The sequence below is a fragment of the Lampetra planeri genome, chromosome 5 (genome assembly GCF_965212315.1).
Source record: "Lampetra planeri chromosome 5, kcLamPlan1.2.h2, whole genome shotgun sequence".
NCBI lineage: Eukaryota > Metazoa > Chordata > Hyperoartia > Petromyzontiformes > Petromyzontidae > Lampetra > Lampetra planeri.
In genome coordinates this window covers 9,132,624-9,145,467 of record NC_136111.1, presented here as the reverse complement: position 1 = coordinate 9,145,467, position 12,844 = coordinate 9,132,624, and the positions used below count along the sequence as shown (strand labels likewise).

Sequence of the window (12,844 nt, the reverse complement as noted above, 5' to 3'; positions counted from 1 at the left end):
CATACATATATTCAATTGTCTGTGACATTGAATTGCTCGTAGAATGTTTATATTGAACCCAACGTTGCACTCTTCCCACCTAGGTTTTTGAGTAAATTCCTGTAGCTCGTTTGGCATGACATCAGCCAATCTGAGATGGGGAGGGGGGTAATATACTTTCCATTCTATATTTATAACTTGTTTTATCCCCTTCCAATGTTTCTAAGAAATCTACTATCAAGCTGAATATCTTGCCGAAAACTTGTCTTCTTTGTCTGCTGCTTATTTTAAATGTATTTTCTTAATTTCTTCATACAATCCCCGCGAAGCACTTCCATTTATGTAAATGTTTTTAAGTTGCATGTCTAAATTATATTCCGTTTACTCCTCGGGTTTGTGAGAGCTTGGAAGACTTGCACCATTTCCACTGTGACAAATGCCCTTTTTAAAGTCTTACAATAGCCAGGCACTATGGTATTTGATTTTCATCTTTTTGTATTTTTTCTTACAGAATCTGATTGATAGTATGCATTGTTATTCATGATAGAGAAACCTTTCGTACGCCTGTCTTGCTCATGTTGTAGCTTGGTCTCAAAAATTGTATTTCTTCATTTCCCCAGTGATTTTTGTGAGCAATATTTGCACGTGTTAATATGAGTCCGATGGAAATGTAAAAACATAAGTGGGGGTTGATCGTCCTTTTTTAATATAAGAATAATTTATCCATCCATTAGTCAGATATTTCATTACTGTGTAAACATTTAGCAAATGTCTGATAATTTATGATGTACTTCTTTGGTGTCCATGTTGTCCACAGTTGAATAATTTAAGGCCGGGATTTTTTCCCTCTGTTGGTTATTGAAGGGCAGAGTTCACTTCTTCAAATATAACATCTGAAACTTCCTCCCCTTCATCCGAAAAAACAGCTCGATTCCCATTCGATAATTTTGATAAAGAGATATGCATACAATCATTCCATAGACTTTAAGATGCTATCGTGTGTTATGATTCCATCTTTCTCCCCAATGGCTTTCATTTTGTCAATTGCCAACCATCAACCTCCTTTTTGCTCTTATCGTGCTACCATTGTTTGCAATGTCTTCTGTGTGTTCATTGTTTGGTGCTGCTATTATCAGTTTCTTGGTATATCTCTCCTTCTTCCACGGAGTGTCTATTGTGGTTTTCAGACTGCTCCTTCCCTGAATATTATCATTGGCCCTCACTATGAATGCAAAGCTAATTGCAAGCAAACAAACAAGATAGTTAACGTCAAAAATCTAGGTCAGCAGGGAGTAGATTTTAGACAAAATCTAAATAACAGATTCAAATGCCCAAAGGAGCAAGATTATAAAATGGATGTCACCACCTTATTATATACTGCATGCATTGGCTAGCATAGTAATATAGAGTAGATATGTGTGTGTGTTTAATCGTGTATATGTGTCACTGTGGTTCGGGAAACAGCGAGGATAACCGGCGTACTGCGTTCAATTCACAGCCGCGGCTGACCTAAGTGGGCAAGTGAAATCTAAACCGGACCCTCGACATCCCGTCGGTCGTCTCAGCCTTAAATTAGTATCAGGAGCAATGTGTACACATTAGCACTGGGGAGACGAAGGCAGCCAGGTGTTGTGCTAGCTAGCCACACCAACATTTCGTGCGCCATCACAGCGTTGGGTAGGTGCTTGCTCACAGGACTTGCCCCACCAATATGTTAAGGCTTTAGGGGAGGATCTTTGTCCTTGTGTGAATATGTATATGATTGTATGGGTAAATGCGTGTACTGTATATATATTTGAGTATATGTGTATGTATGTGTACATGCCTTGAGTGAAGGCGCTCTATAAATATAAAGTGTGTATGAGTGTATATGCGTGTGAATGTCTGCGTGTGTCTATTTCTACGTGTGCGTGTGTTTACGAATGTGCCCGTGTGTACGGGTGTGTATGGGGAGCGGTGGCGCAGTGGTTAGCGCAATGCGCTACGAACCCGGCAACCCGAGTTAAATTCCTGTTCACGGCTAACAATCGGTGACGATTACCTATACCGGTCCTGAGCATCCCCTATAGGTCGACTCAGCCCTAAATGACTACCTAGTGCGTTGAGTAAACATCAGCACTGGGGAGACAAAGGCGGCCGGGCGTGGTGCTAGCCATCCAACTCCCACGTGTGCCATGCCGGCCTTCATATGTGCTCGCAAATAGCTCTCCAGCAGTCTTGTTAAAGGCTATACGGGTGGTGGCATGGTGGGTGCTGAGAGGGCATCATCTGTGTAGGTCTGTGTGTCGCTCTCTTCCTGTGTGTGTGTGCACGCCTGCGTCTTCTCGTCTGCATTCCGCGCACGTTCCGTGCCGCTCGTCGCATTGTGAGGTTTTTTTTTCTCTTCATCAATTTTTAATTCATCCCCTTCTTATTGCAGCCCCTCTTTATATTCATTTCCTGTCGCTCCACGCCGCTCCATCCCCGCAATGCATACAACCGTGCACACGCTCAAAAAAAAAAATCACAATTCACGCTCGTTACATGCAAATATTCTGTGGGCCCGAACGCGAACGAAAACCCAACCCAGCCTGGACTAGACCCAGGACCGCAAAACGATCTCGAACCAGACTCAGAGGATCTTAACCTATTTACAATCTGCGGTTCCCCAGATCATTAAACTCCCAACACAGACCATACCAGACCGGGAACGCAAGCCGAACCAGACCCAGACTCAAAACCGTGTCCATGACCCGGCCTAGAACTTAAAGCCACTAGGGGGCCCCGAGCCGAACCCCTAACCAATAACGCATCATACAGTGATGATCAGGGGTTCCCAGATCTTTAAACCCAACGCAGATCAGACTAAGAACGCAACCCGGACTCTAAACAGACCACGACTCAGAACCTTATCCCAGATCCTGCCAGTTACTCAAACCCAGACACACACTCGAACCCCGAAACCTACCGATGATTCTAACCCTACATGATATTATCATTTCCAGATCCTTAAACTCAATCGAACCGAGAACTATGATCTTCCCACAATTCAACCCAACCCCGAGTCATACAACGGTCCCCATACAGAACCTTGAATCAGGAATCTTCTTACATTTACCCTCACCCTGACTGAAATCCTAACCCCTTCCTAGACCCGAACCTGTGCTCTTAAACCAGGCAGAGGTCGCTCAACCAGGACTCGAACCCAAGCCCCAACATGAACCAGGGATCAGAACCCCGGACAAGAAAATCTCCAAAGGCTAATTCGGATCCGATCCCATTCACCAAAACGCACAATCCGGATTCTGAAAGCCATCACAGGAACCGCGCATCCGGACTCGATCCTTCACCACGAACTCACCGATATGGACATAGGATGGAAAAGCGCTGCCGGTTGCTCTGGCCATCACCAGCATCATCACCAACATCACCTTCAACCACAGCGCCGTTGTCACCTTCGCCATCACCGCTGGCCGTCTTCCCATCACCATCGTCATCTCCCTCCTCATCAGCCCCGTGCCCATCCTCACCGGTGCCATCACCCCCTCCCTCCTCCTCATCACCATCCCCATCATCATCCTCATCGTTTCCATCATCATCATCCTCATCACCATCGTCTTGGTCGTTGTCATGGACTCTGAGACATCGGCGTCCCCCACCACCACCACCTCCTCCTCCTCCTGAATCACGGCTCCTCCCGTCTCCACAACGACAATGTAGCAATGAGAGAGGAGAGAGAGAGGCAACAAAAAAATGTGAAAATAACAAAAAACCCACACCGAGAGGGGGGAACACCGCCAAATATTAACCAACCGCCTCGCTCGACGCTTTACGTTGCAACATTTATGTTGGATGGAATACGAGGGGTCTATATAAATGTCTATTATTTAATTTTTGCGCAGACGGGAGAGGGGGTTTAGCGGGGGAGGGGGGAGAATCTTCGCTTCAGCTCGCGCGCCCGGGCGCACGGAGCGAGGGGTCCATGGCTGCTGCTGCTGCTTCCTCGCGAGAGAGGAGAGACGGTGGTGAGAGGGGTGGGGGGCGAGTGGTGGGGGGCAGTGGGAGAGTGGTGGGGGGGAGGAGAGTGGTGGGGGGGGAGTGGTGGTGGGGGGGGGGCGTGGGAGAGTGGTGGGGGGAGTGGTTGGGGGGGAGTGGTGGGGGGGGGAGAGTGGTGGGGGGGGGGGGCGTGGTGGGGGGGGAGTGGTGGGGGGGAGAGTGGTGGGGGGGGAGTGGTGGGGGGCGAGTGATGGGGGGCAGTGGGGGAGTGGTCGGGGGGGGGGAGTGGTGGGGGGGGGTGTGGGGGAGTGGTGGGGGAGCGTGGGGGAGTGGTGGGGGGAGTGGTGAGAGTGGTGGGGGGGGAGTGGTGAGAGCGGTGAGGGGGGAGTGGTGAGAGTGGTCGGGGTGGAGAGTGGGGGAGTGATGAGAGTGGTGGGCGGAGGGGAAAGTGGGGGAGTGGTGAAAGTGGTGGGGGGGATAGTGGGGAGGGAGTGGTGAGAGTGGGGGGGAGAGTGGGGAGTGGTGAGGTGGGCGGAGTGGTGAGAGTGGGGGGGGGAGAGTGGGGGAGTGGTGAGAGTGGTGGGTGGGTGATGAGAGTGGTGGGTGGGGGGAGTGGTAAGGGGAGGATTGGTGAGGCGAGATTGAGATTCGGTGATGAGAGATGAAGATTTTGTAAGGCAATATTGGGATTTTATGATTCGGTTTATGATTGATTCGACGAAAAATATCGGTTCATGAGGAGTAAGACGAGATGTTTTTGTATGATTAGTGAAAAGAGATTTAGATTGGTGAGGCGAGATTGTACTCATTAAGATCATGGTTGTTGAGGCGAAAATGTCATTGGTGATGTGATATTCATAATTGTGAGGTGACATTGAGACTGGTGAGGTGAGACTTGGAATGGTGAGGCGACATTTAGATTTAATAATTAAGATTATGATTGGTGAGACGAGATTTTAGATTGGTGATGAAATTGAGATTTGTCAGGCGTAATTGAGATTTGTAAGGCGAGGTTGAGATTTACTGATTAGGTTTATGATTATCGGGATGATATTGAGATTATATGATTACATTTATGATTAGTGAAATTATATGTTTTGATTACTAAAGCCAGATTTAGAATTGTGAGACGAGGTTGAGATGCATGAATTAAGATTGATTGTTGATGTGAGATTGACATTTGTGATGAGAGTTACAGATTTGTGAGTGCATTTTTAGATTTATTAAAATTATTATTGATGTGTTTTGAGCTGGGAATGTGTGAGGGAAGATCTATATGAGTGAGAGACTTGGATTGCACTAAATTGAGATTAACAAATCACGTTTATGATTTGTGAAGCAATACTTAGATTAATTTATGAAGCGAGATTGGCACTGTTGGAGTTAGAATTTAATTGGAGATGTGAGGATGTGAAAGGGACCAGAGCACTGAGCTTGCACTGCTCACCAGTGACTGCAAAGAAAAAGAATTGTATTATTTTTTTCCCTTAGTATGGATACATTCCAACTCGGAGCCTTACACGTTTTAGTTTGATTGACAGCAAAGAAAAACTAGTAGCAGCGCAGATAAAAGTCGTTCCCCTAGTGTGGAAAAATAATTCAATGAAATATTTTGTAGTTGTGTGCCGTCAGCCTTCAGTGTTGTTCTATGATGACACAGGGTGGTGCACTGCTGACTGCTGACTTCCAAGTGGAAACGCATTCGTATAAATGACTTAACGATTCTAACATATTTAAAATATATGGGGGGGGGTTATTTATTTTTTATTTTAAACATTAGTGAGGCGAGAAGAAATTTGATAGGAGGAGATTGAGATTTTAGACCATCTTGCAATAGGTGAAGTCATGTTGAGATAGGTTGAGGCTTGGGTGATTTGGTTAGGTGATTTTTATATTGTTGAAAGGGGTGCATTGTAATTGTCAAACAAGATTGCGATTAGTGAGGCTAGATTAAGATTTAAGATGGGAGAGATTGAGTTTGGTGAGGTGATACTCGGATTTAACAATTCAGGTTCTGATTGGTGAGGTGTTGTGGAGCAAATATACCAATAGCTGAGTAGGCCGAGGTTTTTTTTAAGTGTGTGATCCGGAAATTTGAGATTTAGATTCGAGACTCGAGGTATAAATCAGTTTGTCAACATTTCTAATGGATTACTGAAGTGAGATTCACGTAGCTCAAGAGGAGATTTGGAATGGATAATTGATAGTTATTTTATCGAACGGATATTTAAATCGTGTAAAGAACATTATGCACCACCATAGAGGAGTCGGCAGGGTAACACATACAATCAATGAAGAGGCAAGAGTATCGTCTCCACATTCAAAATTAAAAAATAAACAGACTTTAGCTTCATCATCCCATGGGGTATTGTTTGCTTAAGCAGCAAATCTCGCACTGGTTTAGATTTCTGCAAGTCTCATCAGCAGGGTTGTGGCCACTTAATCAAGCGTTTATTATTGACTAGCGGATATATTTATTTGCTGATTATTGCTCAAGATTTAAATCTGTGCATCAATATTTTTGATGTGTGATGCAAGAGTCATATTCTTTTACCATCGTTTGACATTCGATAATTAATCCAAATGTGCTCATCTTATTGATTAATACGATTTACGGACATTTAGACTTGAGCATTAGGGTTGTAATTTGTGGACTTGAAGATTTAAAAAAAATGATATTGTGATTAGATTTAGACCCATGTATGTTTGAAAATCTGCTGTAGGTCCATAAATGAAGGTTGAAATGTCGATATGTTTGCTACGTTCGTTGTTATTCAGGCTTCGACGGAATAATTGTTTTACAGCAAATTAATACAAAATAAATATGAAGCCTCATCGCCATATCTGTCCCTCCACATAAAATATGAACATCGTTTTTTTTACATCTCTTCAGCTATACGGCCTCCTGGGGAGTGATCTTTAAAAAAAAAACAGCATTGGTTTAATGCAGGCAAACACTGGACCGGCTTCATCAGCACAGCTCTCAGCTTGTTTGAACCAATTCTGATGAACCGTTAAACCACAACAATTTACTACGTATACATTTTTTTTTTTGCATTTTATATAAACAAGATGCTCACTGTGAATTCACCATCCCTCCTCTCTTGACAACCAGCAAATTGTTTATTTTCGTGGGAGGCAAACACAATCTCTGCAGACGTTATTTACATTATTTTCTCTCAAACATTAACCAATCGCGTTCGGCATTCACTTCAGAGTCGGCCGTGTAAAAAGAGCTCTTATATAAGGTAATAAGGGGTGTGGTGGTGATGCCACATTAATACGTGAATATTTTGAGGCATTTCTGCTAAAATTGTCTCATATTTTATGGAAACTCCGGCTCGCAGTTTCACATATTTAACTTAAGTTGGGTCTCTCTGTGGTCGTGGGATGTTCATGTACAATATTTTTGTGTTCGTGCCACAGCTACACCGGCACCACCGCGCCTGTGGCGAGGGGAGGGGACCGGCTTCTGAAATGGAGCCGCCGCGCGCCGCCATTTTATATCGCAGTTCACTTCGGCGCGTCCTCGGCTCCCATTGGACAGCGGGGCTCGCGCGCGGGGAGGGGCGGGACCCCACGGGCAAAGCGGGGCGTGGTTTACGGCGGTGACGTCACAAGCGTATCTTATCTCGTTTGTTTTGGAACTTCGGGTTCGATATACGGATTTTCGCTTTGCGGACAACTGTTTTCAGAAAGGCGTCCGCCCCGTATATCTGGAGATGCACATATTGCTCAAGACTTTAATTCAGCTGGTGAGGCTCATTGAGCTAAGACCACTCTTTTTACAACTCGACGCATTCGTCAATAACACTGACGCTGTAAAAGGGAATAACATGACGCTTCGTGCACTGGCCCTAAATAGCACATACAGATAATTTATGTGTGAGAGTTGAACGTGTTTTAAATGTAATTCTTATCAGAAACCGGTTCAGAGTTTGCTTTTTCAGAATCAATGGTGCTCCCAGAAGGCAGTTGGGTTGTAAAATAAATACTTTAATATGTTTACGTATAAATACAGTTATATGAAATTGACATTACCTAATCATCTAGTTTATCAAGTTAGTGGCTAGGGTTCTTAAAAATCGGGGTTTTTGTATTACCGATACATCACGACAAAAAGGGTTACAACCCAGTATTTTCTTTTTAGCAATCAACATTTAATGTTTACATTTTTAACTCAGACATGAAGGGAGCTGCAGTGAGGTAATTGTTAGCACACTGAACTTGCAATACAGAAGCTACTGGTTCGTTTTGATTTCCAGGCGTGGCAGTTGCAATCATTGGGCAAGTTTTTTACATCCATCAGCGTATCATGCAACGTCGCGTGTGGTGGGCTACCCTGTGGGTACGATTATCTTTTCTAAAGCGTCTGGCAAGAGTGGGAGAGTAGACCAGCTACTCTCTAGAGCTCTTTCTAGTAGAGGCTGTTCTGTCAGCAGCAGCATGAGCAAGCAATGCAGGACTGTACCCTTACAATTTAAATTAGAAACGAGGGCAAATATACCATGCGGTGACTTAGGCCGCCGTGCCGTTTGTAACTTTACACGTGCTAATTAGTAAAAACAAAGCAGTGTATGCATAACAAAAATGTCACTGATTGGGATGCCATAGCAGTAATTATATTTCCATCAATAGAATTCGAGTATTTGGGATTTGTTTTATTAAATAAGGTACGTGGTGTAGTTCAGGGGTCGGCAACCTGCTGCTCAGGGGCCACATGCGGCTCTTTAAGGAGTGCTTTGTGACGTTATTCACATGAAAAACATGTATCTTCTTGTTGGTTGGTTGCCGACCCCTGCTGTGACGGCACTAGCCTCTGAAATGTGATTGTCTTCGGTGACTTGGACCGACGCGATTATGAAGTCATTCCAGTGTAATGGACATTTCTATTTGTGACGTCATTACTATTATTTCATAGCCTATGAGAGAGCGACGTTAATCCCAGCATGCCAGCATGCCAGTCATAGCGGTGTTGTTTATTGTTGTGACGTCACTCCGGTTGTTTTATACAACCAATACGTCAATCTGATTGTGGTTGTGACGTCAGATGCATTTTAAACTTCCTTGTTCCACGTGCGCTTTTGGGTTATCGTCAGAAAAAATGCGGTTTTTTTACATATAATTTTTTATATATATCTCAGAAACGAAGCAGGGTTGAGCTTGGATCGTGCTTGGATGGGCGACCACCACACAGCTGTTTCAGCTGCAGGGTTACGTTGTGGGCAGTGTAGCAAATCCTTTGTTGTGCTCCACCATGTGTGCTCGTCAACCGGTACTGATCAGTGTGGATAGGAATGGTGAAGCAACCCCCATGAGAAACATGGCATGGGGAGGCCATCATCCAGCAGTGAACTGACAGAAGAGTTGCAAATGGGCAATGTATTGAGAGCCTAAGGGGCCGTCCATAAATGACGTCACGCGATTTTGGACGATTTTTGACCTCCCCCCCCCCCCTAGTCACACGGCGTCACAAAAAATCAGACCCTCCCCCCCTCAAATATGACGTCACAAAACTCTGCCCCCCCCCCCCAAAAATAAAACATGCTTCAAATCGCTTTAAACTATTGTAGAACGTGTTGTCTATATTTATTTAAAGTTGCGCATTTTGATGTGACGTCACATTTCTCAACCCCCCCCCCCTTCGTCACAAATGTCTGATCCCCCCCACCCAGGTGCGTGACGTCATTTATGGACGGCCACTAAATCCATATTACAGCCCGTCGATGTTCGATAACTCGCGTGTCTCACGTGACACTTTTACAAATAGTTAAACAAAACAAACTAAAAACTTCTGGAGCCCCTCGACACCACCATGCCGACCGACCGTTACACGTCAATCACATTGTACCAGACCACGCCCCCCCATTCACCATTAGAAGCTCCGCCCTCCCTACCTCAGCGCCACGCCCCTTAGGGCTGTCAACCAATCGCGAGGCTGCGCGACACCTATCCGCGCTACAGATTTCAGCAGCGGCGCTCACCCGCCCACTCCCCCCTCGCCACAGGCGCCCCACTACGCATGCGCGCGGGGGCATAAGGCGACTGTTTAAAATGTGCGTGATGTAATCCTGCGGAGTGACGTCACCGCACGTTGTGACGTCATCGCGCTCTGTGACGTTATCGCGCGTGAAAACGTCACACCGTCCCCCCCCACACCCCCCATTTCATCTCCGACCCAATTATTATAATTACACATAATTGATTATAATGATCACCTGCGTTATTTGCACGCCCTGACCCCCTTAAACGCGCCCATTTGGCAGCCACGAGTCGACAAGAGTCCCAGCGGCTGGGCCTTATAGATATACTTTGTCCCGCCATGGGAACGTGGAATTCACTACGCTTGTATTGGCGGGACTCTTCTCATAGTTTGTTTTCGTGTCCTGAAGAGTATTTCACTTATATTTGAGATGTAAAGTCAAAGTGGCCAAAAAAAATATGTTGAAATCTCCACATTCCCATGGCGGATGGAGTGGGGGTCAGAATGATAAATGTGACCGGTGCTGTTAATTTCTCACAAAACAATGCCGATTTTATTTGGCCTCGAGATGATCTCAGTCCGTTAAAACCAAAAATAAATATCGTTTTCAAGGATGAGTTGTCACAAAATTGTACCCTATGGGGAGAAATAAACACGGACTCTTTTTTATGTACAAAACATAAAAGTCAATTTAAATAAATTTAAAATTTATATCAGTCGTATTGTTGTCAAGGTGATGCTAACATTCGTAGGGTAATGTTATTCTTTGACAGGCCTGTTATACAATGCACTGCTTGATGAAGGCCTCCTGAAGCCACGTTTTCCATGGGTATTGTTTGGCCATCCTTTTCCCACGCTGATGAGTATGGATGGGTGAAGCGTGGGGTGGGAGACCGGTTTAGAGATCATTCGTTGCTGATATTAGCCGTGGCCAGGAATGTATCACAGCCTGCCAGGTTAATATTTTTCAGTTCACTAACCACCTACTCCACTGCAGACCTTTAAAAATCTGAAAATAATTGCGTTGCAAATGTTCACAATCACATCACAACCGCATCACAATCACAACTAAGCTATATCGCAAGCACACAACAAACACAAATGCCACAATCAAGCATCCGTGCATGACAATCATAACCGCATTAAAAACTACAACCACCAATTTTACAATTGCGGAATAATTTCACTGAAAATAATGACACCAATCACAACCCAACATGCACTGGCATGTATGCATATTGATGATTACTTCAATCACAACTAACATAATTGTCAGCCGTGATCAAATTAATTGTTGGATGAAGACCTCCCACAAGTGTTGCCATCTTTCATGGTCCTGGGATGAAGTGATCCGCCTAGGAACTGTCCTCTGTACTGATGTAGCCGCTCCATTTCTACAGAGAACGGCCTCTTTGCCCGCTACTGCCTTTTGCTGCCACTCCGATGTTAGTTTGACCACCGGCTATCATACCTTCAAGCCACGTGTCATTTTCTTAACAGATGGGTCAGGTGTAGTTTCATAAGCACACCTCTCCCTTCACCGCAGAAGGCTAATTTTAACTGATTTGTCTTAATCGTTGTTTGTTTCTGATTTAATTCTATTTAGCTACAATCATACAGCGATAATCACCATCTCAGCCACGTAATCAATCACACAAGTATTCTTAACAACACCGCCACGTCTCGGGTGAGACAGAGAGAGGGAGGGAGGGAAGGGAGAGAGGTATGGTGAGAGATGAAGAGCGATGGAGATGGTTGGAGACAGGGAGAGTGAAAATGAGGGGGTGAGAGAGTGAGAGTGAGTGGTAGGGGTGAAGGTGAATCTGCTTTCCTGTGTAATGAAGAAGCGGCGGGGCTTGTGAGACACATCACAAATCTCAGTACATCTCGTGTGTGCAGTGTGTGTGTGCATTAGTGTGTGTACGCTGTGTGCTTTAGTGGGTGCACTGTGCGTGTGTGTGCATAAGTGTGTGGGGAGCGGTGGTGTAGTGGTTAGCGCGCTGCGCTACGAGGTTGATTCCCGCTCACGGCCAACACCAATTACAGATTATCTGAACCGGTCATGGGCCTCCCCTAGGTCGACTCAGCCTCAAATGAGTACCTGGTGCGGTGTGTAGTAAACATCGTCACGAGGGAGATGAAGGCGGCCGGGCGTGGCGTTGGCCACCCACACCCTCGTGTGTCGTTCCGGCCTTGATAGGTGCTCGCTAACAGCACTTGCCCCAACAGTCTGTTGCAGGCTATACGGGGGATCATTGTCTTTGTGTGTGCCTGAGTGGGGAGTGCATTGGTTAGCTACGAACCTGAGTTCAGTTCCCACTCATGGACATCAGCGGCGAATATTTGAACCGGACCTGAGCCTCCCCTAGGTTGACTCAGCCTTACATGAGTACACGCACTTGATGCAGTGTGTGAATATCACCACTGGGGAGACGAATGCGACCGGGTGTGGTCCTGTCCACCCACCCCAGCGTGTGCCATTCTGGCCCTTCATGGGTGATCGCCAACGGCATTTTTCTCCAAAAATCTTTTCAACGAGATTCGGAGGATCTTTGACAGTGTGATGTGCTGTTAGCCAGAACCCGTGATCTGGTAAACCATCCACCTTAAATTCACATACCGAGGAACCATATGAAGAAATCTAAGTTGTCATGTACCAGTTCCCGTCGTGACTGGAGACGATGTAGCCTGGGCTATCCCCTTTCGGCGGAGTCGAGGGACTCAAACTCAACTATTGGAGATAATTCCAGAAATAGCAGGCAATGTCCATGGCTGGCCATGTGAAATGTCTATAATGTATGCTTTTTGGGGGAAGAGAGGCTACCATTCTTCTGGTGGCAATTTGGCCTATACAGGAGATCAAGTGGACTAGTACCGGCTCCTGCCAAAACGAGAGATTGACAAGCC

General features: G+C 45.5%; 1 protein-coding gene across 1 annotated transcript in view; it reads right to left on the bottom strand.

The window, feature by feature from the left end:
* Positions 1–12,844, bottom strand: part of LOC144718569 (glutamate receptor 4-like) — an 80,933-nt gene that overhangs the window by 55,051 nt on the left and 13,038 nt on the right. The window contains exon 3 of the mRNA XM_078593941.1: positions 3,320–3,659. Coding sequence (XP_078450067.1) covers positions 3,320–3,659 — 340 coding nt within the window. The remainder of the gene's footprint in view (positions 1–3,319; positions 3,660–12,844) is intronic.